Source organism: Coregonus lavaretus, assembly GCF_964263955.1.
Source record: "Coregonus lavaretus genome assembly, contig: HAP1_SCAFFOLD_522, whole genome shotgun sequence".
NCBI lineage: Eukaryota > Metazoa > Chordata > Actinopteri > Salmoniformes > Salmonidae > Coregonus > Coregonus lavaretus.
The window spans coordinates 39,688-66,663 of NW_028161300.1; the positions used below are offsets into that span (position 1 = coordinate 39,688).

Genomic DNA, 26,976 nt, shown 5'->3' on the forward strand with positions numbered 1-26,976 from the left:
ATTGCTATTAAATGATGTTTTCTAGGTGGAAGGTATACCCTGTGTATGAGATTAAAATGTATCAGCTGATGATTAGGATTGTTAGATGAACCCACTAAGTTCCTGATGAACTCAACTGGTGAGCCTCTTTAGCAGCTAGTTCCATGGACACACTGATTTCAATGTCCTTTGCCAAGGTCAGATGACTTTCAGTCAACAGTCTCTTTTGTGTAGCTTCACTCCGTAGCCCACATACTAGTCTGTCTCTAATGATGTCATTTACATTAGCATTAAACTCACAGTGTTCTGGTAGTTTCTTTAATGCAGCAGCAAACATTGTTACTGATTCTCCCTCTTCCTCATGTCTCCTGTGGAACCTGAACCTTTCAGCATTAACTAGTGGTTCTGGTGAAAAATGTCCTTTAAGTATCTCCACAATATCCCCATACGTCTTATTACCTGTTCTGTCTGGCTGTAGCAGGCTGCCTAGTAAATTAAATGTATTTGGCCCCATTACACTAAAACATGGAGGCACAATGTTGTCCTCATCCATGTCATTTACAAGAACAAAATATTCAAACCGTTCTGCCTATGAGCTCCAGTGCTCAATACTTTCATCAAACTGTCCAATGTTTCCAACAATTCCAATAATTGTTCATTTCTCAATAAGCTCCTGATTGTCACTCACTTCAATATTGTCCTCAACCAAAGCAATATTTTCCTCAGTCATGTGATCTTCATTCACTTCACTCACTGACGTTTCCTCCTAAGTTCGCTCATTTAGCAGATTTAATTAAAAGGTTTGTCTTCACAGTTGAATAAATGTATTTTCCTTTAATCAAAATGTATATTCCTCCATTTTAATCACGTTGTTTTTCCGCTCCGATGTCCGTCTCCAGTCCTTTTCTGCCGTCCATGATGATGTTAACTCCAGTGGTGGAAAAAGTACCCAATTGTCATACTTGAGTAAAAGTAAAGATACCTTAATAGAAAATGACTCAACTAAAAGTGAAAGTCACCCAGTAAAATACTACTTGAATAAAAGTCTAAAAGTATTTGGTTTTAAATGTACTTAAGTATCAGAAGTTAAAGTACAAGTATAAATCATTTCAAATTCCTTACATAAAGCAAACCAGACAATTTTCTTGTTTTTAAAATGTACGTTCAGCCAGAGGCAAACTCCAACACTCAAACAATTTACAAACAAAGCATTTGTGTTTAGTGAGTCTACCAGATCAGAGGCAGTAGGGATGTTCTCTTGATAAGTGCGTGAATTGGAACATTTTCTGTCCTGCTAAGCATTCAAAATGTAACGAGTACTTTTGGGTGTCAGAGAAAGTGTATGGAGTAAAAAGTACATTATTTTCTTTAGGAATGTAGTGAAGTAAAAGTAGTCAAAAATATAAATAGTAAAGTCAAGTACAGATACCCCAAAAAACTACTTAAGTAGTACTTTAAAGTATTTTTACTTAAGTACTTTACACCTCTGGTTAACTATCTTTCTTAGCTAGCTGGACTATGCACTTGCCTCTGCTATCAATACACTGTGCTAACATTAGCCTAGACTCTACCCCAGAAAATAACAGTTTTAAACAGTTGTAAAAACCCACTTCTTCCAGACAGAATAGTTCCTGTAGATTCAGACTTACTCATCACCAATCTGTTGTTATGTCTCGTGGGTTTCATAACCACGTCTGTACAACAATTCAATAATGATGAGACAGGAGACAGGAATCAGTTCAACCATTTATCTGGAACGTGATCATCTCAACACATACAAACCCCCATGATGCTCTGCGGCACAACCCCAATATACAACAAATACATAGATAAGTAAATGGACACAAAACACAACTCATAGAGGAATTTAAATGTTCATTTCTAGAAAGTAGGGCCATGGGATAGGGTCAGAAAGGTCAGTATGTTTGATAACTGGTTACAGAGGTGACACAACAAGCATAAGGTCCATTATAACACAGTGAAGTAGAGGTGGGAGCTAAAAGCAGACATGGACAGTGAGACGGTGTGAGGAGGTCAGGGGTGAAACACTAGATCAGGACAGGTAGAAATGGCAGGGCTGGAAATAGACACAGAGACACATTCTGATCATGGCTCAGACCTGACCTGAGACACCCAAACAGAAGATGCCATAGCAAAGTCCTGTCCAGTAGGCTATATGGGATTTCCTTTCATCAAAATCCAACACATGGAAATGTGTCCAGTGTGTGTGTGTCCAGTGTGTGTGTGTGTGTCCAGTGTATGTATGTGTGTCCAGTGTGTGTGTGTGTTTGTCCAGTGTGTGTGTGTGTGTCCTGTGTGTGTGTGTGTTCAGTGTCAGTTTGTGTGTATGTGTTCAGTGTTTGAGTGTGTGTGTTTCCAGTGTGTGAGTGTGTGTGTTTCCAGTGTGTGTGTGTCCAGTGTGTGTCTGTCCAGTGTGTGTGTGTGTGTGTGTGTGTGAGTCCTGTGTGTGTTTGTCCAGTGTGTGTGTGTCCAGTGTGTGTGTGTGTTCAGTGTGTGTTCAGTGTGTGTGTGTCCAATGTTTATGGATGTGTGTGTCCAGTGTGTGTGTGAATCCAGTGTGTGTGTATGTGTGTGTGTGTGTCCAGTGTGTGTGTGTGGATGCGTGTCCAGTGTGTGTGTGTGTCCAGTGTGTGTGTGTCCAGTGTGTGTGTGTGTCCAGTGTGTGTGTGTGTGTTCAGTGTGTGTGTGTGTCCAGTGTGTGTGTGTGTTCAGCGTGTGTGTGTTCAGTGTGTGTGTGTATCCAGAGTGTATGTTTAGTGTGTGTGTGTCCAGTGTGTGTGTGTGTGTGTGTGTGTTCAGCGTGTGTGTGTTCAGTGTGTGTGTGTGATCAGTATGTGTGTGTCCATTGTGTTTGTGTATCCATTGTGTGTGTCCAGTGTGTGTGTGTGTGTGTGTGTTCAGTGTGTGTGTGTGTGTGTCCTGTGTGTGTGTGTGTGTGTGTGTCAGGTGTATGTGTGTGTGTGTGTGTGTGTCCAGTGTATGTGTGTGTCCAGTGTGTGTGTCCAGTGTGAGTGTGTGTGTCCAGTGTGTGTGTGTCCAGCGTATGTGTGTGTGTCCAGTGTGTGTTTCCACTGTGTGTGTGTGTTTGTGTGTGTCCAGTGTGTGTGTGTCCAATGTGTGTGTGTGTGTGTCCAGTGTGTGTGAGTGTGTGTGTAAGTGTGTATGTGTGTGTGTCCAGTGTCTGTGTGTGTGTCCAGTGTGTGTGTGTGTCCAGTGTGTGTGAGTGTGTGTGTGTGTGTGTGTGTGTCCTGTGTGTGTGTGTGTGTCAGGTGTGTGTGTGTCCAGTGTGTGTGTGTGTGTGTGTGTGTGTGTGTGTGTCCTGTGTGTGTGTGTGTCAGGTGTGTGTGTGTCCAGTGTGTGTGTGTCCAGTGTGTATGTGTGTGGGTCCAGTGTGAGTGTGTGTGTGTGTGTGTGTGTCCAGCGTATGTGTGTGTGTCCACTGTGTGTGTCCAGTGTGTGTGTGTGTGTGTGTCCAGTGTGTGTGTGTCCAGTGTGTATGTGTGTGGGTCCAGTGTGAGTGTGTGTGTGTGTGTGTCCAGCGTATGTGTGTGTGTCCAGTGTGTGTGTCCAGTGTGTGTGTGTGTGTTTGTGTGTGTATGTGTGTGTCCAGTGTGTGTGTGTCCTGTGTGTGTGTGTGTCCAGTGTGTGTGAGTGTGTGTCCAGTGTGTGTGTGTGTCCTGTGTGTGTGTGTCAGGTGTGTGTGTGTGTGTGTGTCCAGTGTGTGTGTGTGTCCTGTGTGTGTTTCCTGTGTGTGTGTGTGTATGTGTGTGTCCAGTGTGTGTGAGTGTGTGTGTCCAGTGTGTGTCCTGTGTGTGTGTGTGTGACTGTGTGTTTGTTCAGTGTGTGTGTGTCCAGTGTGTGTGTGTCCTCTGTGTGTGTGTGTGTGTCCAGTGTGTGTGTGTCCAGTGTGTGTGTGTTCAGTGTGTGTGTCCAGTGTGTGTGTGTGTCCAGAGTGTGTTTGTGTCCAGTGTCCAGTGTGTGGGTGTGTTTGTCCAGTGTGTCCAGTGTGTGTGTGATCAATGTATGTGTGTCCTGTGTGTGTGTGTGTGTGTGTGTCCAGTGTGTGTGTGTGTCCAGTGTGTGTGTGTGTGTCCAGTGTGTGTGTGTGTGTGTGTGTCTAGTGTGTGTATGTGTGTACTGTGTCCAGTGTGTGGGTGTGTTTGTCCAGTGTGTGTGATCAATGTATGTGTGTCCTGTATGTGTGTGTGTGTGTTTGTGTGTGTGTCCAGTGTGTGTTTGTCCGGTGTGTGTGTGTTCAGTGTGTTTGTTCAGTGTGTGTGTGTGTGTGTGTGTGTACAGTGTGTGTGTATCAAGTGTGTTTGTGTGTCCAGTGTGTGTCAGTGTGTGTGTCCAGTGTGTGTGTGTGTTCAGAATGTGTGTGTGTCCAGTGTGTGTGTGTGTCCAGTGTGTGTGTGTCCAGTGTGTGTGTGTGTGTCTCCAGTGTGTGTGTGTGTCCAGTGTGTGTGTGTGTCCAGTGTGTGTGTGTGTCCAGTGTGTGTGTGTGTGTCCAGTGTGTCAGTGTGTGTGTTCAGTGTGTGTGTTCCCAGTGTGTGTGTGTGTGTGTGTCCAGTGTGTGTGTGTGTTCAGAATGTGTGTGTGTGTGTCCAGTGTTTGTGTGTCCAGTGTGTGTGTGTGTGTCCAGTATGTGTGTGTCCAGTGTGTGTGTCCAGTGTGTCAGTGTGTGTGTCCAGTGTGTCAGTGTGTGTGTTCAGTGTGTCAGTGTGTGTGTTCAGTGTGTGTGTGTTCCCAGTGTGTGTGTGTGTGTCCAGTGTTACCATGGTTATTATTTACAGGGACACTGAGGAGTCATCATCAACCCCAAACCCTGGATAGAGGGGCTCAGTGAATGTGGAGTGGAATGTGTTCAGGTGGGTCAGTGTGTCAGAGGAGACTCTGTAGAAGGACAGAGTGCCGGCTGGCCAGTCCAGATACACTCCTACTCTGTGGGAGCTGGAGGAGGGGACGTCTATGGTAGTGGACTTATTATTGTGACAGGCAGAGTAACTGTTACCAGAGCAGAACAGACTCCAGGACTTGTCATTGTATCCAATCACACAGTCACTACCCTCTCCTCTCCTGCTGATTCCTTTATATGCCACTCCTATATCAGCCCTTCTCCCACTCCACTCTACCTCCCAGTAACAGCGCCCAGTCAGACCCTCTCTACACAGCACCTGGTACCAGTCCTCAAATCTCTCTGGGTGATCAGGATACGGCTGCTCCTCTCTCCTACATGTCACCTTTCTGTTCTCCTCAGACAGAGAGAGGCGTCTGTGTACTGTGTTTAAGTCCAGTGTGAGATCACAGACATCTGATGGATGAAACCAGACACAATATTAGAAATCATCATCATTCACATTAGAATGTTAACTCACTTTTCACTAATTCATTTAATGTAGATGTTTCTAGGTATCAAAAGCAGAAGTTAAGGTTGAGACTTGTTCAATGATCATATGTTATACTGTATGGTAATATAAAACACACTTATTCCCATTAATTACACACACACACACAGCCTGAACACACACACACACACACACACTGAACACACACACACACACATCCTGAACACACACACACAAACACACACACATCCTGAACACACACACACACACAAACAACAACCTGAACACACACACACACACAAACACACACACACATCCTGAACACACACACACACACACAAACACACACATCCTGAACACACACACACAAACACACACACACATCCTGAACACACACACACATCCTGAACACACACACACACAAACACACACACACACATCCTGAACACACACACACACACAAACACACACATCCTGAACACACACACACACAAACACACACACATCCTGAACACACACACACACACACACATCCTGAACACACACACATCCTGAACACACACACACAAACACACACACACATCCTGAACACACACACACACACAAACACACACACATCCTGAACACACACACACAAACACCCTGGACACACACACCCTGAACACACACACACCTTCATGCATGCATGAACACACACACACATTTCTAAAGTAACATGAACACGCCACACACACACACAGACACACTTATTCCCATTAATTACACACACACACACACTGAACACACACACACACACACACACACACACACACACACACACCCTGAACAAACACACACACACACAAACTGAACACACACACACACACACACAAACACACACACACATCCTGAACACACACACACACACACACCCTTAACACACACACACATTTCTAAAGTAACACAAACACGTCACACAGACACACATATTGTCAAAGCAACTCTTCGTAAACTTCGGTGTCCCTGATTTGTGCTTCTGTAGAACTACAGCTGATATTTAATATGACCAAGTAAGTAATGATGGTGGTCTTTGACTTTGACTTCACTTGAATTAAGACTTATTCTTAGTCATATTCTTCACAGCAGTCAACACTCACATTTTCTAAGTCCAGGTTTCATTGTGTTCTCTCCACCATGTTCCACACTGTAGTGGTAAGCAGAAGAACAGACAGTCATTGAGGGATACACCTGAACTCGAACTCACACACACACACACACACACACACACACACACACACACACACACACACACACACACACACACACACACACACACACACACACACACACACACACACACACACACACACACACACACACACACACACACACACACACCACACAGTCTTTATATAACTTAGTCCAAGTGGTGGTCAGAATGTTTGTCTTAACTAGCCTGATAACTCCAACATGTCTGATATGAACATTGACATAAACCCTCTACATACTTGAGTTTCTCCAGTCTGCAGTGTGGATCCTCCAGTCCAGCAGAGAGCAGTCTGACTCCTGAGTCTCCTGGGTGATTGTAGCTCAGGTCCAGCTCTCTCAGGTGTGAGGGGTTTGACTTCAGAGCTGAGACCAGAGAAGCACAGCCTTCCTCTGTGACTAGACAGCCTGACAGCCTGCAAAGAGTCAAATCATATTAAAACCACACTGCTATTCTTAGGTGGTGAAAATAGTGGCAGTATATTTTTTCAACATTTTCAGATACATCAGAGTCCTGAAACCTGCCATATCTATTCATAAATTAATGTATCATTATTAGAAATGATCATATATTGCTTGTAGAGAGAAACATATAAAGTACAAATATATGAGGTGACAGTATATAATGTCACCTTTTATTTTAGGGTATTTTAATACATATCTGTTTCACCGTTTAGAAATGAAAGCACTTTATGTATCTAGTCCCCCATTTGAAGAAGTCATAAGTATTTTGACCAATTCACTTATAGTGTATTAAAGTAGTCAAAAGTTGAGTATTTGGTCCCAAACTCGTTGGTTGCATTTGCAGTTTGTTTTGGTTGTGTTTTGGGTTATGTTTTGTCCAATAGTAACTGAATGGTGGATGATGACTGGAGTAATTTTCTGTCTAAGTGAGTAGATAACATGTTTCTAAACACTACTAACTTAATCCTGAGGAGGCCTTGATTAATACAAATCGTCAATCATGAAAACTAATGAGTGAGAAAGTTACAGAGGCTACAACAAAACATGCTAACCTCTCACCATTACCAATAACAGAGAGGGTATGATCCTTGTTCCTCTGTAACTTTCTCATTCATCATCATTCACGATTCATTCATGATTATTCATAATCATGGTAGCATCCACATGAATGTAGAAGTGTTCAGAAACATATTCTATTCTTACTGACAATACAAGTAAAGTGACTCCAAAATGACAGGACATTATTCACCATTCAGTTTCTATTAGGAAAAACATCATCCAAAACACAACCAAGACAAACTGCAAATGCATTCAACAAGTTTGTAGAATCACAAGCTTGATGTAATCACTGCAGGCAAAGAATATTGGACCAAACACTAAACTTAAGACTACTTTAATACAATATAAGTGAATTTGTCCAAATAAATAAGACTTCTTCAAATGGGAGAACTAGATACATAAAGTGATTTCTTTTCTAAACAGTAACACAGATATGTATGAAAATATCCTCAAATAAAAGGTGACATTCTGTACTGTCACCTAATATAAAACATTACATCTCAAATCCAAAATGCTGGAGCATAGCACCAAATGTAAAACTGTAAGCTTCACTGTCCAAACACATATGGTGTGGACTATGTGTGCCTGGTAAACACATGTGGATCTGGTGAACAGTTCTCACTTGTTGACCAACTACAGGAATACTGACCTCAGAGTCTCCAGTTTACAGTGGGGATTCCCCAGTCCAGCAGAGAGCAGCTTCACTCCTGAATCCTTCAGGTCATTGTTACTCAGGTCCAGCTCTCTCAGGTGTGAGGGGTTTGACCACAGAGCTGAGACCAGAGAAGCACAGCCTTCCTCTGTGACTAGACAGCCTGACAGCCTGCAAAGAGTCAAATCATATTAAAACCACACTACTATTCTTTGGTGGTGAAAATAGTGGCAGTTTGCTTTTTTCTAAATGTTCAGATACATCAGTGTCCTGAAACCTGTCATATATATTCATAAATGTATGTTTTATTATTAGAAATGGCAAATTATCAAAGTATTGCTTGTAGATAGAAAAATGCATAGTACAAATATTTGAGTAGACTGACCAGAGCAGTTTAAAAAGCAGTATCAGTCAAAAGACAGACAGTGAGGTATCAGATTTAGATTGTATTGAGTATACAGTCCACACCATATCTATTTTGACAGTGAAGCTAACATTTTAAATGTGGCTCTATACTCCAGCATTTTGGATTTGAGATCAAATGTTTCATATGAGGTGACAGTATATAAAGTCACCTTTTATTTGAGGATATTTTAATACATATCTGTTTCACCGTTTAGAAATGAAAGCACTTTATGTATCTAGTCCGCCCATTTGAAGAAGTCATACGTATTCTGACCAATTCACTTATAGTGTATTAAAGTAGTCAAAAGTTTAGTATTTGGTTGTAAACTCATTGGTTGCATTTGAAGTTTGTTTTGGTTGTGTTTTGGGTTATGTTTTGTCCAATAGTAACTGAATGGTGGATGATGACTGGAGTAATTTTCTGTCTAAGTGAGTAGATAACATGTTTCTAAACACTACTAAATTAATCCAGAGGAAGCCTTGATTAATACAAATCATCAATCATGAAAACTAATGAGTTAGAAAGTTACAGAGGCTACAACAAAACATGCTAACCTCTCACCATTACCAATAACAGAGGGGGTATGATCTTTGTGCTTCTGAAAGTTTCTCATTCATCATCATTCACGATTCATTCATGATTATTCATAATCATAGTAGCATCCACATGAATGTAGAAGTGTTCAGAAACATCTTCTATTCTTACTGACAATACAAGTGAAGTGACTCCAAAATGACAGGACATTATTCACCATTCAGTTTCTATTGGGGAAAACATCATCCAAAACACAACCAAGACAAACTGCAAATGCATTCAACAAGTTTGTAGAATCACAAGCTTGATGTAATCACTGCAGGCAAAGAATATTGGACCGAATACTAAACTTATGACTACTTTAACACAATATAAGTGAATTTGTCCAAATAAGACTTCTTCAATCAATTTTTCAATCAATTTTATTTTATATAGCCCTTCATACATCAGCTGATATCTCGAAGTGCTGTACAGAAACCCAGCCTAAAACCCCAAACAGCTAGTAATGCAGGTGTAGAAGCACGGTGGCTAGGAAAAACTCCCTAGAAAGGCCAAAACCTAGGAAGAAACCTAGAGAGGAACCAGGCTATGAGGGGTGGCCAGTCCTCTTCTGGCTGTGCCGGGTGGAGATTATAACAGAACCATGCCAAGATGTTCAAAAATGTTCATAAGTGACAAGCATGGTCGCATAATAATCAGGAATAAATCTCAGTTGGCTTTTCATAGCCGATCATTAAGAGTTGAAAACAGCAGGTCTGGGACAGGTAGGGGTTCCATAACCGCAGGCAGAACAGTTGAAACTGGAATAGCAGCAAGGCCAGGCGGACTGGGGACAGCAAGGAGTCACCACGGCCGGTAGTCCCGACGTATGGTCCTAGGGCTCAGGTCTCTCAGTTGGCAATTCATATCCGATCATTAAGAGTTGAAAACAGCAGGTCTGGGACAGGTAGGGGTTTCGTAACCGCAGGCAGAACAGTTGAAACTGGAATAGCAGCAAGGCCAGGCGGACTGGGGACAGCAAGGTGTCAGCATGCCCGGTAGTCCTGACGTATGGTCCTAGGGCTCAGGTTCTCAGAGAGAAAGAGAGAACGAGAGAATTAGAGAGAGCATACTTAAATTCACACAGGACACTGGATAAGACAGGAGAAGTACTCCAGGTATAACCAACTGACCCCAGCCCCCCGACACATAAACTACTGCAGCATAAATACTGGAGGCTGAGACAGGAGCGGTCCGGAGACACTGTGGCCCCATCCGAAGAAACCCCCGGACAGGGCCAAACAGGAAGGATATAACCCCACCCACTTTGCCAAAGCACAGCCCCCGCACCACTAGAGGGATATCCTCAACCACCAACTTACAATCCTGAGACAAGGCCGAGTATAGCCCACAAAGGTCTCCACCACAGCACAAACCAAGGGGGGGGGGGGCGCCAACCCAGACAGGAAGATCACGTCAGTAACTCAACCCACTCAAGTGACGCACCCCCTCCCAGGGACGGCATGAAAGAGCACCAGCAAGCCAGTGACTCAGCCCCTGTAACAGGGTTAGAGGCAGAGAATCCCAGTGGAGAGAGGGGAACCGGCCTGGCAGAGACAGCAAGGGCGGTTCGTTGCTCCAGAGCCTTTCCGTTCACCTTCACACTCCTGGGCCAGACTACACTCAATCATATGACCTACTGAAGAGATAAGTCTTCAGTAAAGACTTAAAGGTTGAGACCGAGTCTGCGTCTCTCACATGGGTAGGCAGACTGTTCCATAAAAATGGAGATCTATAGGAGAAAGCCCTGCCTCCCGCTGTTTGCTTAGAAATTCTAGGGACAATTAGGAGGCCTGCGTCTTGTGACCGTAGCGTACGTATTGGTATGTACGGCAGGACCAACTCGGAAAGATAGGTAGGAGCAAGCCCATGTAACGCTTTATAGGTTAACAGTAAAACCTTGAAATCAGCCCTTGCCTTAACAGGAAGCCAGTGTAGGGAAGCTAGCACTGGAGTAATATGATCAAATTTCTTGGTTCTAGTCAGGATTCTAGCAGCCGTATTTAGCACTAACTGAAGTTTATTTAGTGCTTTATCCGGGTAGCCGGAAAGTAGAGCATTGCAGTAGTCTAACCTAGAAGTAACAAATGCATGGATTAATTTTTCTGCATCATTTTTGGACAGAACATTTCTGATTTTTGCAATGTTACGTAGATGGAAAAAAGCTGTCCTTGAAACAGTCTTGATATGTTCGTCAAAAGAGAGATCAGGGTCAAGAGTAACGCCGAGGTCCTTCACAGTTTTATTTGAGACGACTTTACAACCATCAAGATGAATTGTCAGATTTAACAGAAGATCTCTTTGTTTCTTGGGACCTAGAACAAGCATCTCTGTTTTGTCCGAGTTTAAAAGTAGAAAGTTTTCAGCCATCCACTTCCTTATGTCTGAAACACAGGCTTCTAGCGAGGGCAATTTTGGGGCTTCACCATGTTTCATTGAAATGTACAGCTGTGTGTCATCCGCATAGCAGTGAAAGTTAACATTATGTTTTCGAATAACATCCCCAAGAGGTAAAATATATAGTGAAAACAATAGTGGTCCTAAAACGGAACCTTGAGGAACACCGAAATGTACAGTTGATTTGTCAGAGGACAGACCATTCACAGAGACAAACTGATATCTTTCCGACAGGTAAGATCTAAACCAGGCCAGAACTTGTCCGTGTAGACCAATTTGGGTTTCCAGTCTCTCCAAAAGAATGTGGTGATCGATGGTGTCAAAGGCAGCACTAAGGTCTAGTAGCACGAGGACAGATGCAGAGCCTCGGTCTGACGCCATTAAAAGGTCAAATGGGAGAACTAGATACGTGAAGTGCTTTCATTTCTAAATGGTAAAACAGATATGTATGAAAATAACCTCAAATAAAAGGTGACATTCTGTACTGTTGCCTAATATGAAACATTATATTTCAAATCCAAAATGCTGGAGCATAGCACCAAATGTAAAACTGTAAGCTTCACTGTCCAAACACATATGGTGTGGACTATGTGTGCCTGGTAAACACATGTGGATCTGGTGAACAGTTATCACTTGTTGACCAACTACAGGAATACTGACCTCAGAGTCTCCAGTTTACAGTGGGGATTCCCCAGTCCAGCAGAGAGCAGCTTCACTCCTGAATCCTTCAGGTCATTGTTACTCAGATCCAGCTCTCTCAGGTGTGAGGGGTTTGACTTCAGAGCTGAGACCAGAGAAGCACAGCCTTCCTCTGTGACTAGACAGCCTGACAGCCTGCAAAGTTTAAATTCATATTAAAATCACACTGCTATTCTTTGGTGGTGAAAATAGTGGCAGTATATTTTTTCAAAATGTTCAGATACATCAGTGTCCTGAAACCTGACATATCTATTCATATATTAATGTATCATGATTAGAAATGCCAAATTATCAAAGTATTGCTTGTAGATAGAAAAATGCATATGACAAATATTTGAGTAGACTGACCGGACCAGTTTAAAAAGCAGTATCAGTCAAAAGACAGACAGTGAGGTATCAGATTTAGATTGTATTGAGTATACAGTCCACACCATATCTATTTTGACAGTGACGCTAACATTTTAAATTTGGCTCTATACTCCAGCATTTTGGATTTGAGATCAAATGTTTCATATGAGGTGACAGTTTATAATGTCACCTTTTATTTGAGGATATTTTCATACATATCTGTTTCACCGTTTAGAAATGAAAGAACTTTATGTATCTAGTCCCCCTATTTGAATAAGTCATAAGTATTCTGACCAATTCACTTATAGTGTATTAAAGTAGTCAAAAGTTGAGTATGGACTATGTGTGCCTGGTAAACACATGTGGATCTGGTGAACAGTTATCACTTGTTGACCAACTACAGGAATACTGACCTCAGAGTCTCCAGTTTACAGTGGGGATTCCCCAGTCCAGCAGAGAGCAGCTTCACTCCTGAATCCTTCAGGTCGTTGTTACTCAGATCTAGCTCTCTCAGGTGTGAGGGGTTTGACTTCAGAGCTGAGACCAGAGAAGCACAGCCTTTCTCTGTGACTCCACAGCCTGACAACCTGCAAAGAGATCATCATGATTTCACAAACACACTGTTAATTTAACACCAGTAGTGTAGAAGGACAATGGCAGATGCATTTGGTTTATTCTCTTAAACAACATATAGATTCATCTTCTGTCTCCTAGAATTGTATGGTCATATTGTTATACTAATGTGAACATCATTGCATTTATTCAATATGTTTTTCAATAGAATATTATATACATATTATAATACATTTTTTTCTCTAAAGTCAATATTTCTTCCTGATGATTAGTACTTAAATGTCATTTTATGTACTCACAGAGCAGCTCTGGAGGCTTTGACCACTGGCAGCAGCCTCAGAAGACCTTCCTCTGATCTGGAGTAATTCTTCAGGTCAAACACATCCAGCTCCTTTTCTGAAGTCAGCAACACAAAGACCAGAGCTGACCACTGTGCAGGTGACAGTTTGGCTCCTGAGAGACTTCCTGATCTCAGGTAGCTTTGGATCTCCTCCACTAGAGAATGGTCCTTCAGTTCATTCAGACAGTGGAACAGATTGATGCACCTCTCTGGAGAGGGATTCTCCCTGATCTTCTCCTTGATGTACTTGACTGTTTCTTCATGGCTCTGTGAGCTGCTTCTTGTCTTTGTCAGTAGACCTCGTAAGTGCTTCTGATTGGACTTCAGTGAGAGGCCCAGAAGGAAGCGGAGGAACAGGTCCAGGTTTCCCGTCTCACTTTGTAAGGCTTTATCCACAGCACTCTTGTAGACAGTAACTTCAGTAACTTGCGGTTCGGCCATTAGATTCTCATTGTTGTTGATGAATGAGAGGAACACATATACAGCAGCCAGAAACTCCTGAATGCTCAGATGCACGAAGCAGTACACCTTGTCCTGGTACAGCCCACATTCCACTTTAAAGATCTGTGTGCACAATCCTGAGTACACTGAGGCTTCATTGACATCAATGCCAGCCTCTTTCAGGTCTTCTTCATAGAAAATCAGATTGCCCTTCACAAGCTGTTGAAAAGCCAGTTTTCCCAGTGACAGAATGATCTCTTTATTCCAGTGTGGACCTGTCTCTTCTTTCCCAAGATACTTTTCATTCTTCTGTTCGGTATGAAACACCACAAGGTGTATGAACATCTCAGTCAGAGTCTTGGGCATCTCTTCTCTCTTATGTTTCAGCATGTGTTCAAGGACTATTGCAGAAATCCAACAGAAGACTGGAATGTGGCACATGATGTGGAGGCTCCTTGATGTCTTTATGTGTGAGATGATTCTGCTGGCCAGGTCCTGATCACTGAATCTCTTCCTGAAGTACTTCTCCTTCTGTGGGTCATTGAACCCTCGTACCTCTGTCACCTGGTCAACACACCCTGAAGGGATCTGATTGGCTGCTGCAGGTCGGGTAGTTATCCAGAGGAGAGCAGAGGGAAGCAGATTTCCCTTGATGAGATTTGTCAGCAGAACATCCACTGAGGTTGACTCTGTGACGTCACAACAGATCTTGTTCTTCTGGAAGTCCAGGGGCAGTCGGCACTCATCCAGACCATCAAAGATGAACAGAACTTTGTACTTGTCGTAGTTGGAGATTCTTGATTCTTTGGTTTCCATTGAGAAGTGATTGAGAAGTTCAATCAAAGTGTGTTTTTCACCTTTCATCAAATTCAGCTCCCGAAAAGGGAATGAAAATACAAATTGGACATCCTGATTTGCTTTTCCTTCAGCCCAGTCCAGAATGAACTTCTGCACAGAGACTGTTTTTCCAATGCCAGCGACTCCCTTTGTCAGCACAGTTCTGATAAGTTTGTCTTGTCCAGTTAAGGGTTTGAAGATGTCTTTACATTTGACTGCAGTCTCTGGTCTTGCTTGTTTCCTGGTTGTTGTCTCAATCTGTCTCACCTCATGTTCATTATTGACCTCTCCTGTTCCACCCTCTGTGATGTAGAGCTCTGTGTAGATCTTATTGAGAAGTGTTGGGTTTCCTTGTTTAGCAATCCCCTCAAATACACATTGAAACTTCTTCTTTAGATTAGATTTGAGTCCACGATGGCAAATCACAGCAAGCTCATCTGAATCTAGAAATAACACAGAGGATATTAATATTACATCTGTTTTAATGCTTTAATGCCTACAGTATTGTAAGACTGTCTTATAAAGTTTAAATAGTAATAATTTATTCTCTTAACTGTCTGTATAAATCTGTAAATGTTTTCATAATGCATTACACTTTGATGTGACTGATTTATATCATTATTGGTATTATTGATGGCATTAATAATTCTCTCTCTCTCTCTCTCTCTCTCTCTCTCTCTCTCTCTCTCTCTCTCTCTCTCTCTCTCTCTCTCTCTCTCTCTCTCTCTCTCTCTCTCTCTCTCTCTCTCTCTCTCTCTCTCTCTCTCTCTCTCTCTCTCTCTCTCTCTCTCTCTCTCTCTCTCTCTCTCTCTCTCTCTCTCTCTCTCTCTCTCTCTCTACAAAACATCCCCGCTGCTACTTGATGAGGTCACTAGGTGTTGTGTTAAGGCTGCTACAATATCATTGACTTACACTTTAAATGTTTGTTATAAAACAGCATTCAACATGAGGCAGACAGCTCTTACTTTTCTCCAGTGTGTCAGCAAGCTCCTTCTGGTTCATTTTCCTCAGGACGTGCAGTGTGATCTTCAGAGCCCCCTCTCTGGCACTGCTCTCCTGCTTCTCATCTTCAGCATCCACCACTTCCTTATCCTTCTTCTGACTCTCAAAGCCTTCTGGGAGTTCTGGACTAAGAATCCTCTTGAACATCTTCAGCTCGTTCTTCACAAATGTTATAATATTCTCTTCAAGCAACTGAAATAAATCAAGTAAATAAGTTATGCAAGAGACTAAATGCTTTCTCATTAACACATCAATGAATGATTGACAGATCAACTTTACTTTGCTTGAGGTAAACAAAAACAAATGTACATAACAGGACCACATACACTGAATATGGAGGCCAGGTCTGTTTGATGACTCTGGGAAGACTGACCACTGAGAATCTCTGACTCTGATATCTCCTGGTGGTTTCTGTGGACAAAACATCAGATTACATCTCCTCATCCAGGGAGTGCACACACACACACACACACACACACACACACACACACACATACACATAGGGAGGGAATGTTGTGTTAGTTTAATATTGTTTCAGGACTATGAAAATGGAAAAAAGTATTAGCCTATGGATTATGAAAACAACAAAAATAAATGGGAAAATGGGAGAGGAGAAATGACTAGAGACAGTGTTGTTTAACTCACTGACCATGACCCATGAGTTCTTCTTACCTTTGTTCACTAGAAAAGTCTCCCTCTCTGAAGGATATAGGACGACCCATAGACTTGTCACTCTTCATGGACACACAGCTGGGTACAGGGGAGGTTGGTCTCTCCTGCTTGATTGGGCTTCAACACAACAGAGACAAACATTACGTCTCTCATCTACTCTGAGCTCAGATGGGGAAACAAGAGTTTCATTCCAAAACGCTATATATCCATTTTCAGAAATGTTCGTAAATTAGCTTTTATTGTTTGATGAAATTATGAAAGAGATTGGTGTGTTTTTTCACTATCTAATCATGGTATGTGGTTGTTCAATGACAGACATGTATTTGTTTAAAATCTATCACTTGATGGTTTCATTTCAGAGAGACAAATAATCAAATGTATTTTTTTGCAAAATCCAATAAATTCAGAACAAAGTTGACTACAAATACAAAGTTGCCAATGTCTTTGCAATTGATTCAAACAAGGGACGTATAAAAATGTGCTTCAAATGAAAACCGAGATGACTGCATTACAATATAAACAGTACGCTATAGTCCTATTTCAATCATATTGAAATATATTCCATGTTCAATATATTTAGTTTTATTTTACTACTTGTAGACTACTGTCTGCAATTTGTCTCAATATATATTAGATTCAAGATGGCGAAGTAGTGCAGTTCTGTTTTTGTCGTGTGTCTGTAAATAGCCTGTAAATACCCTGTTTTTTTTGTATTTTTCGTACATATTTCCCTATCAGACTTTTCATCCTTCTACAAAATATACTTTCCTGCAACCCGCCTCACTCAATGTGGAACGGATTCTATTATTGACTTACCTTTTATCTAGAATCTCCAGTTGAAACTAGCTAGCCAGCTAACTAGCTACTTGCTATTAGCCACAGTTAGCGGTATTTCACGCAGAACATTGGATTTTTTTTCTTCTGCGTGATTAATTTAATCACTGGATATTAATCACCGGATATTCGGCCAGTCTGCACAGCGCGTTATCGACCCAGAACACATCAGTTTTCCGCCGGAATCACTGAATCACTGGACCTTTAACTCCGGATTCATCGCTACCAGCTAGCTGTAACAAAACGGACGCTGTGGTCTGGCTAATCATCCTGAGCTAGGCCCATCTCCCGGCTATCTACCTCTCTGTCAACCGGACGGGACCACCTAGTGTTGACATGGAGCCCCGCCGATCCTACACGACTGGTCTGCCGACGAAATCGTCTGATGTGGTTACGACGTCGACCACGAAGATTCCATCTGCTAGCCCCGGCCCGCTAGCACACGCTAGCCGTGGCCTCTTACTCGCTAGTGCTTTAGCAGCCTCCGAACTATCCTATTGCTGTTCACCGGACCTTCTGATAACTCAGCTATACAGCTGATGTCTGCTGGACTGTTCTTTTTTACGGTACTACATCCTGTTTATGTTTAGCCTCAGCCCAAACATGGTTAGCTTATTGTTGTTTGGGTTATTTCTAATTGTACTATTTCACTGTAGATCCCCCAGCCCAGCTAAACCTGCCTTAGATAGCTCCTTTGTCCCACCCCCCATACACGCGGAGACTGACTCAATTGGTGCCTCTAGTGATACTATCTCTTTCATTGTTACCCAACGCTTAGGTTTAGCTCCGCTGTACTCATATCCTTCCATATCCTTGTCTGTACATAATGCCCTGAATCTTTTCTACAACACCCGGAAATCTGCCCCCTTTATTCTATGTACCCAACGCACTAGAAGACCAGTTCTTAAAGCCTTTAGCCGTATCCTTATTCTAGTCCTCCTCTGTTCCTCTGGTGATGTAGAGGCTAACCCAGGCCCTGCAGCCCTCAGTATCACTCCTACTCCCCAGGCGCTATCATTTGCTGACTTCTGTAATCGCAAAAGTCTTGGTTTCTTGCACGTAAATATCAGAAGTCTACTTCCTAAGTTTGAGTTATTCACTGCGTTAGCACACTCCGCCAACCCTGATGTTCTAGCAGTGTCTGAATCCTGGCTCAGGAAGGCCACCAAAAATTCTGAAATTTCCATCCCCAACTATAACATTTTCCGTCTATATAGAACTGCCAAAGGGGGTGGAGTTGCAATCTACTGTAGAGATAGCCTGCAGAGCTCTATCATACTATCCAGGTCTGTGCCCAAACAGTTTGAGCTTCTACTTCTAAAAATCCACCTTTCCAGAAATAAGTCTCTCACTGTTGCCGCTTGCTACAGACCCCCCTCAGCCCCCAGCTGTGCCCTGGACACCATATGTGAATTGATTGCCCCCCATTTATCCTCAGAGTTCGTACTGCTTGGTGACCTAAATTGGGATATGCTTAATACCCCGTCATCCTACAATCCAAACTAGATGCCCTCAACCTCACGCAAATTATCAACGAACCTACCAGGTACAACCCTAAATCCGTAAACATGGGTACCCTCATAGATATCATCCTGACTAACATACCCTCTAAATACACCTCAGCTGTCTTCAACCAGGATCTCAGCGATCACTGCCTTATTGCCTGCGTCCGTAACGGGTCCGCGGTCAAACGACCACCCCTCATCACTGTCAAACGCTCCCTAAAACACTTTAGTGAGAAAGCCTTCCTAATTGACCTGGCCCAGGTATCCTGGATGGATATAGATCTCATTCCGTCAGTAGAGGATGCCTGGTTGTTCCTTAAAAGTGATTTCCTCTCAATCTTAAATAAACATGCCCCATTCAAAAAATACAGAACTAAGAACCGATATAGCCCCTGGTTCTCCTCAGACTTGACTGCCCTTGACCAGCACAAAAACATCCTGTGGCGTACTGTATTAGCATCAAATAGCCCCCGCGATATGCAACTTTTCAGGGAAGTTAGGAACCAATATACACAAGCAGTCAGGAAAGCAAAGGCTAACTTTTTCAAACAGAAATTTGCATCCTGTAGCACTAACTCCAAAAAGTTTTGGGACACTGTAAATTCCATGGAGAATAAGAGCACTTCCTCCCAGTTGCCCACTGCCCTGAGGCTAGGAAACACTATCACCACCGATAAATCTACAATAATCGAGAATTTCAACAAGCATTTTGCTACAGCTGGCCATGCTTTCCATCTGGCTACCACTACCCCGGCCACCAACTCTGCACCCTCCGCTGCAACTTGCCCATGCCCCCCCCACTTCTCCTTCACACAAATTCAGACAGCTGACGTTTTGAAAGAGCTGCAAAATCTGGACCCCTACAAATCAGCTGGGCTAGACAATCTGGACCCTTTCTTTCTAAAACTAGCCGCCGAAATTGTCGCAACCCCTATTACTAGTCTGTTCAACCTCTCTTTCATAACGTCTGAGATCCCCAGAGATTGGAAAGCTGCCGCGGTCATCCCCCTCTTCAAAGGGGGTGACACTCTAGATCCAAACTGCTACAGACCTATATCCATACTGCCCTGCCTTTCGAAAGTATTTGAAAGCCAAGTTAACAAACAGATCACCGACCATTTCGAATACCACCGTACCTTCTCCGCTATGCAATCCGGTTTCCGAGCTGGTCATGGGTGCACTTCAGCCACGCTCAAGGTCCTAAACGATATTATAACCGCGATTGATAATAGACAGTACTGTGCAGCCGTCTTCATCGACCTGGCCAAGGCTTTCGACTCTGTCAACCACCGCATTCTTATTGGCAGACTAAATAGCCTTGGTTTCTCAAATGACTGCCTCGCCTGGTTCACCAACTACTTCTCAGATAGAGTTCAGTGTGTCAAATCGGAGGGCCTGTTGTCTGGACCTATGGCAGTCTCTATGGGGGTGCCACAGGGTTCAATTCTTGGGCCGACACTTTTCTCTGTGTATATCAATGATGTCGCTCTTGCTGCTGGTGACTCTCAGATCCACCTCTACGCAGACGACACCATTTTGTATACATCTGGCCCTTCATTGGACACTGTGTTAACAAACCTCTAAACGAGCTTCAATGCCATACAACACTCCTTCAGTAGCCTCCAACTGCTCTTAAACTCTAGTAAAACTAAATGCATGCTTTTCAATCGAACGCTGCTGGCACCCGCCCACCCGACTAGAATCACAACTCTCGACGGGTCTGACCTAGAGTATGTGGACAACTACAAATACCTAGGTGTCTGGTTAGACTGTAAACTCTCCTTCCAGACTCACATAAAGAATCTCCAATCCAAAGTTAAATCTAGAATCGGCTTCCTATTTCGCAACAAAGCCTCCTTCACTCATGCTGCCAAACATGCCCTCGTAAAACTGACTATCCTACCGATCCTTGACTTCGGCGATGTCATTTACAAAATAGCCTCCAACACTCTACTCATCAAATTGGATGTAGTCTATCACAGTGCCATCCGTTTTGTCTCCAAAGCCCCATACACTACCCACCACTGTGACCTGTACGCTCTTGTTGGCTGGTCCTCACTACATGTTCGTCGTCAAACCCACTAGCTCCAGGCCATCAATAAATCACTGCTAGGCAAATCCCCGCCTTATCTTAGCTCATTGGTCACCATAGCAGCACCCACCCGTAGTCTGCGCTCCAGCAGGTATATCTCACTGGTCATTCCCAAAGCCAACACCTCCTTTGGCCGCCATTCCTTCCAGTTCTCTGCTGCCAATGACTGGAACGAATTGCACAAATCTCTGAAGCTGGAGACTCTTATCTCCCTCACTAACTTTAAGCATCAGTTGTCAGAGCACCTTACCGATCACTGCACCTGTACACAGCCCATCTGAAATTAGCCCACCCAACTACCTCATCCCTATATTGTTATTTATTTTGCTCTTTTGCACCCCAGTATCTCTATTTGCACATAATCTCTTGCACATCTAGCATTCCAGTGTTAATACTATTGTAATTATTTTGCACTATAGCCTATTTATTGCCTTACCTCCATAACTTGCTACATTTGCACACACTGTATATATATTTTCTGTTGTATTTTTGACTTTGTTTTTTTACCCCATATGTAACTCTGTGTTGTTTTTATCGCACTGCTTTGCTTTATCTTGGCCAGGTCGCAGTTGTAAATGAGAACTTGTTCTCAACTGGCTTACCTGGTTAAATAAAGGTGAAATAAAAAAATTAAATAAAATGATGTGTAGCCTAACATGTGCCCAATGATGTGCCGAATCTGTGATTTAGTACATTTTTATTGTGTAAGCATTAGAATAAACTACCTAAATTTTTGTAGCCGTATTTTTTTTTTTTTATTTAACCTTTATTTAACCAGGAAGGGCTCATTGAGATTTAAAATCTCTTTTTCAAGAGCGTCCTGGCCAAGATAGGCAGCACCAAGTCATTACAAAAAATTACAGACAGACAACATGAAAAACTACAAGTAATCTAGTAAAAAAACATTCATGAATTCACAAGAGTATAACAATATCAAAAACAGCAAATTAAAAACATTGACAGGTCAGGGAATCAGCCTCAAAATCCTTCATCAGAGATTTAAAAACACCAATCGGGACAAGTTCTTCCAGGTAGGTAGTAATATCTTTCTAGAAGCTGATCCGTGGTCAGTATTGTGAAATAATTATAATGTTAAGGAAAGATTTGAATGGAGAAAACTGATCCGAGAGCAGCGCTCCCTTTCTTTCGATCCTATCAGTATCGATACATGCTCCACCGGACGTGATACCTTGCGGTGCTGCTGATCCAGTTTCTACTGGTCTGCCTGCGGATCTGGAACTCTGACCTGTTCACCGGACGTGCGACCTTGTCCCGAACCTGCTGTTTCGACCCTCTCTCTCTCTCTCTACCACACCTGCTGTCTCGACCTCTGAATGCTCGGCTATGAAAAGCCAACTGACATTTACTCCTGAGGTGCTGACGTGTTGCACCCTCTATAACCACAGTGATTATTATTTGACCCTGCTGGTCATCTATGAACATTTGAACATCTTGAAGAACGATCTGAACTTAATGGCCATATCCTCTTATAATCTCCCCCCAGCAATGAGAGATAAAAATGACTTCCTTAGTTGTTAATTTTGAAAATGTTCTGTCTTAAGTAGTTTAACAAACTGACACATTTTCATGTTAGTCATAAACAACATTATATGGAAGGAGTGCTTTTGATTTGACGGCCTGCACATGTGCAGTTCAGCACATGACGACCATTAGACCCAATGATGTATTTCTGCGCATGAGCTTCAAATGAAATCAAATTGTATTTCTCACATGCGCCGAATACAACAGTGGTACACTTTACCGTGAAATGCTTACTTACGAGCCCTTTCCCAACAATGCAGAGTTAAAAAGTCACCAAAATTATCTAAATAAAAAAGGAAATAGTAACATAATAAAATAACAATAAGGTAGTTGAGGTAATTTAGGAAATATGTACATGTACGTAGGGGTAAAATGACTAGGCAATCAGGATAGAGATTACATCTCCTCATCCAGGGATTGCACACACTCACTGACACACACACACACACTCACTGACAGACACACACACACACACACACACACACAGGGAATGTTGTGTTTGTTTAATATTGTTTCAGGACTATGAAAATGGAAAAAAGGTTAAGCCTATGGATTATGAAAACAACAAAAAGAAATGGGAAAATGGGAGAGGAGAAATGACTGGAGACAGTGTTGTTTAACTCACTGACCATGACCCATGAGTTCTTCTTACCTTTGTTCACTAGAAAAGTCTCCCTCTCTAAACTGTATAGGACGATGCATAGACCAGTCACTCTTCATGGACACACAGCTGGGTACAGGGGAGGCTGGTCTCTCCTGCTTGATTGGGCTTCAACACAGAGACAAACATTACGTCTCTCATCTACTCTGAGCTCAGATGGGGAAACATAAGAAGAGATTCATTCCAAAACGCTATATATCCATTTTCAGAAATGTACAGGGGAGGCAACAACAATCACCCCATTATACCCATTTGGTTTGTAACTCAGTGAACCTGCGCAGCATTCGCTCAATTTGATGTCTACGAACGAAGACTTCGATGCATATCAAATTATCAATTTACACAGCAGCCTTTTAGAAACAACAAGTCCTCAAAGAAAAGGTTATTTCTTAATTAAAAAATGTATTCTGGCTGTTTAAATCGCCCACATCTTGAAAAAGAGGACAGGGACATGCGTTTTGTTTAGATTGTACACTTTTTTCTTAAAACAAATATGGTTAACCATGACCAGAAAATGTTTAATGTTTGATGGCTATCCGCCAGCCATCGCCTCTAAAACTGTGTCTCACCTCACTATTGGTGACCACAACATGTTCTCAGGTGAACAGTGTGCGCGCTCACCAAGTAGCCGTAACCTTGTTAATAATAAGTTACCTGAGGTAAACCTACAGGGTTAACGCTCACCAAGTAGCTGTAACCTTGGTAATAATAAGTTACCTGAGGTAAACCTACAGGGTTAACGCTCACCAAGTAGCAGTAACCTTGTTAATAATAAGTTACCTGAGGTAAACCTACAGGGTTAACGCTCACCAAGTAGCCGTAACCTTGTTAATAATAAGTTACCTGAGGTAAACCTACAGGGTTAACGCTCACCAAGTAGCTGTAACCTTGTTAATAATAAGTTACCTGAGGTAAACCTACAGGGTTAACGCTCACCAAGTAGCCGTAACCTTGTTAATAATAAGTTACCTGAGGTAAACCTACAGGGTAAACGCTCACCAAGTAGCCGTAACCTTGTTAATAATCAGTTACCTGAGGTAAACCTACAGGGTTAACGCTCACCAAGTAGCCGTAACTTTGTTAATAATAAGTTACCTGAGGTAAACCTACAGGGTTAACGCTCACCAAGTAGCTGTAACCTTGGTAATAATAAGTTACCTGAGGTAAACCTACAGGGTTAACGCTCACCAAGTAGCTGTAACCTTGTTAATAATCAGTTACCTGAGGTAAACCTACAGGGTTAACGCTCACCAAGTAGCCGTAACCTTGTTAATAATAAGTTACCTGAGGTAAACCTACAGGGTAAACGCTCACCAAGTAGCCGTAACCTTGTTAATAATCAGTTACCTGAGGTAAACCTACAGGGTTAACGCTCACCAAGTAGCTGTAACCTTGGTAATAATAAGTTACCTGAGGTAAACCTACAGGGTTAACGCTCACCAAGTAGCTGTAACCTTGTTAATAATCAGTTACCTGAGGTAAACCTACAGGGTTAACGCTCACCAAGTAGCCGTAACCTTGTTAATAATAAGTTACCTGAGGTAAACCTACAGGGTAAACGCTCACCAAGTAGCCGTAACCTTGTTAATAATCAGTTACCTGAGGTAAACCTACAGGGTTAACGCTCACCAAGTAGCCGTAACCTTGTTAATAATAAGTTACCTGAGGTAAACCTACAGGGTTAACGCTCACCAAGTAGCCATAACCTTGGTAATAATAAGTTACCTGAGGTAAACCTACAGGGTTAACGCTCACCAAGTAGCTGTAACCTTGTTAATAATAAGTTACCTGAGGTAAACCAACAGGGTTAACGCTCACCAAGTAGCCGTAACCTTGGTAATAATAAGTTACCTGAGGTAAACCAACAGGGTTAACGCTCACCAAGTAGCCGTAACCTTGGTAATAATAAGTTACCTGAGGTAAACCTACAGGGTTAACGCTCACCAAGTAGCTGTAACCTTGTTAATAATAAGTTACCTGAGGTAAACCTACAGGGTTAACGCTCACCAAGTAGCCGTAACCTTGTTAATAATAAGTTACCTGAGGTAAACCTACAGGGTTAACGCAGGCAGGTCTCATTGATAACAATAGTGAAGCTGGCATTGTGACGCAGAACAATGGGCTGGGAATAGAACGTTCCGAAGGCGAGTCGGTGTCACGGAGCTCAATAGAACTAATAGGAGCTGGTAGGGTGAAAAATACCCTAAAATAAGGCCTGTTTTTTCCCGATTACTTCATAACCAGGGACAGAAGGTAATATTATGAAACTGGGCTCCATGGCGGATGCAATGAACTAATTTTATCAGAATAAACGTTGTAAAAAATGTAACTTGAGGCGCCCCGAAAATAATATTCAAAAGTTCAGTCCTTGGACACAGAGGGGTTAAACACTAAAGTTACCGTCCATCTAGTGAAGAGAGGAGAACCGGACAGAGGGATGGTAGGTAGCCAGCATCCGTCAACGAGAGCGGGAGAAGCCCTCCACGGTATTTAACAGGTGGAAGAAACAACCAGGGAGCTCCATCGGTCCACAAAAAATGCAGGCAGCCGGTGATGATGTAGTGGTAGCTAGGATAACTAGGATGCTGCTGGTAAAGAGTAGCTAGCTTAGCTAGCTGTACCGACTAGCTTGGCTAGCTAGCAGGTCGTTCGTCTGTCCCTCGAGGATGATGACGAATCCGGTGAACCACAAGATGAAACAAGGATAGCGAGTGAAAAGGATCTGGCTACACTCATACTGTCACTGACCATTACGCAAAAAAGCTAATTGAACAATAAACTTCGGCGTCTCAACACTGTAACGAACTCTGTCGTTGTTCCCCAACATCACCTCAGACCACTCTGCGCGTAACTGGACAATATGCTTGGCGCCAAACCGTACGTGGACGCGGACAGTTCTGTACGGGGACGCGGACAGTTCCAGAACGCGGACATGAGCAGAGCAACACAATACATTTACATTTTAATCACTTAGCAGACGCTCTTATCCAGAGCGATTTACAGTTAGTGAGTGCATACATAACCCAGTCTTTACACTGGCTTACATTAGTAATATTCATTTATTTATTTTTATATGTAAAACAAACATTCAAAGTTTTTTAATAACAAAGTGTCTCAGAGTAGAACATTGGTCGTATAAGTGCTGAGAAGAAAGACATTTTACACTTATGGGTATAAATTAAAGCTATGCATGAAGCCTCTAGTCCCACCTAGTTGGCAGATATTTAGGACACCTCATGAGCTGTCCTAACCAGTTAAGAGTTAACAGCAGGTGTCTTGATAATATTATAGAATAATGCAGTGAGTCAGTGGTTCCTGCGCCACATGTAATTGCTTTGGAGTAGTTAAAATAATGTTTCTATATTTCTATATGATCAATCCATAAATAATATAGACCTACATGCAACAGTTTCTCTTCAGCTTTTGACAATGATTTCTGTATAATAATTATGTATAATAAATGTTGGTGATTCAATAGCCTAGTTAATCATTACATGTCTTTTAACACACTATCTATGTTTTGCTCAGTCTGGCAGTTACCCAGAACTATCATAGGCTCTCTCTCTTGTGGTTGCTGCTGATGACAACTGAATGTATGTTATCATAATAATGATGTCTGCATAACATTTTGTCTTCATTTTGGCAGATTAACTCATGCTTATTTCTGAATATTAACTCAGGTTTTCGCCCAGGGGCAAATGAGTTGGAGCTGTGGCAGGCGTTGGACCTGTGGCCGAAAAGTGTCCAGTTTGAATCCCGGGCCGGGCGCTGGAAAGAACGGACGGAATT

General features: G+C 42.5%; 1 protein-coding gene across 1 annotated transcript in view; it reads right to left on the reverse strand.

The window, feature by feature from the left end:
- Positions 1-5,222: 5,222 nt before the first annotated feature.
- Positions 5,223-26,976, reverse strand: part of LOC311120840 (NLR family CARD domain-containing protein 3-like) — a 167,056-nt gene continuing 145,302 nt past the window's right edge. The window contains exons 6-9 of the mRNA XM_084195404.1: positions 13,102-13,275; positions 12,302-12,475; positions 6,833-7,006; positions 5,223-5,311 (exon numbers count right to left, since the gene is read on the reverse strand). Coding sequence (XP_084051530.1) covers positions 5,302-5,311; positions 6,833-7,006; positions 12,302-12,475; positions 13,102-13,275 — 532 coding nt within the window. The 3' untranslated portion in view covers positions 5,223-5,301. The remainder of the gene's footprint in view (positions 5,312-6,832; positions 7,007-12,301; positions 12,476-13,101; positions 13,276-26,976) is intronic.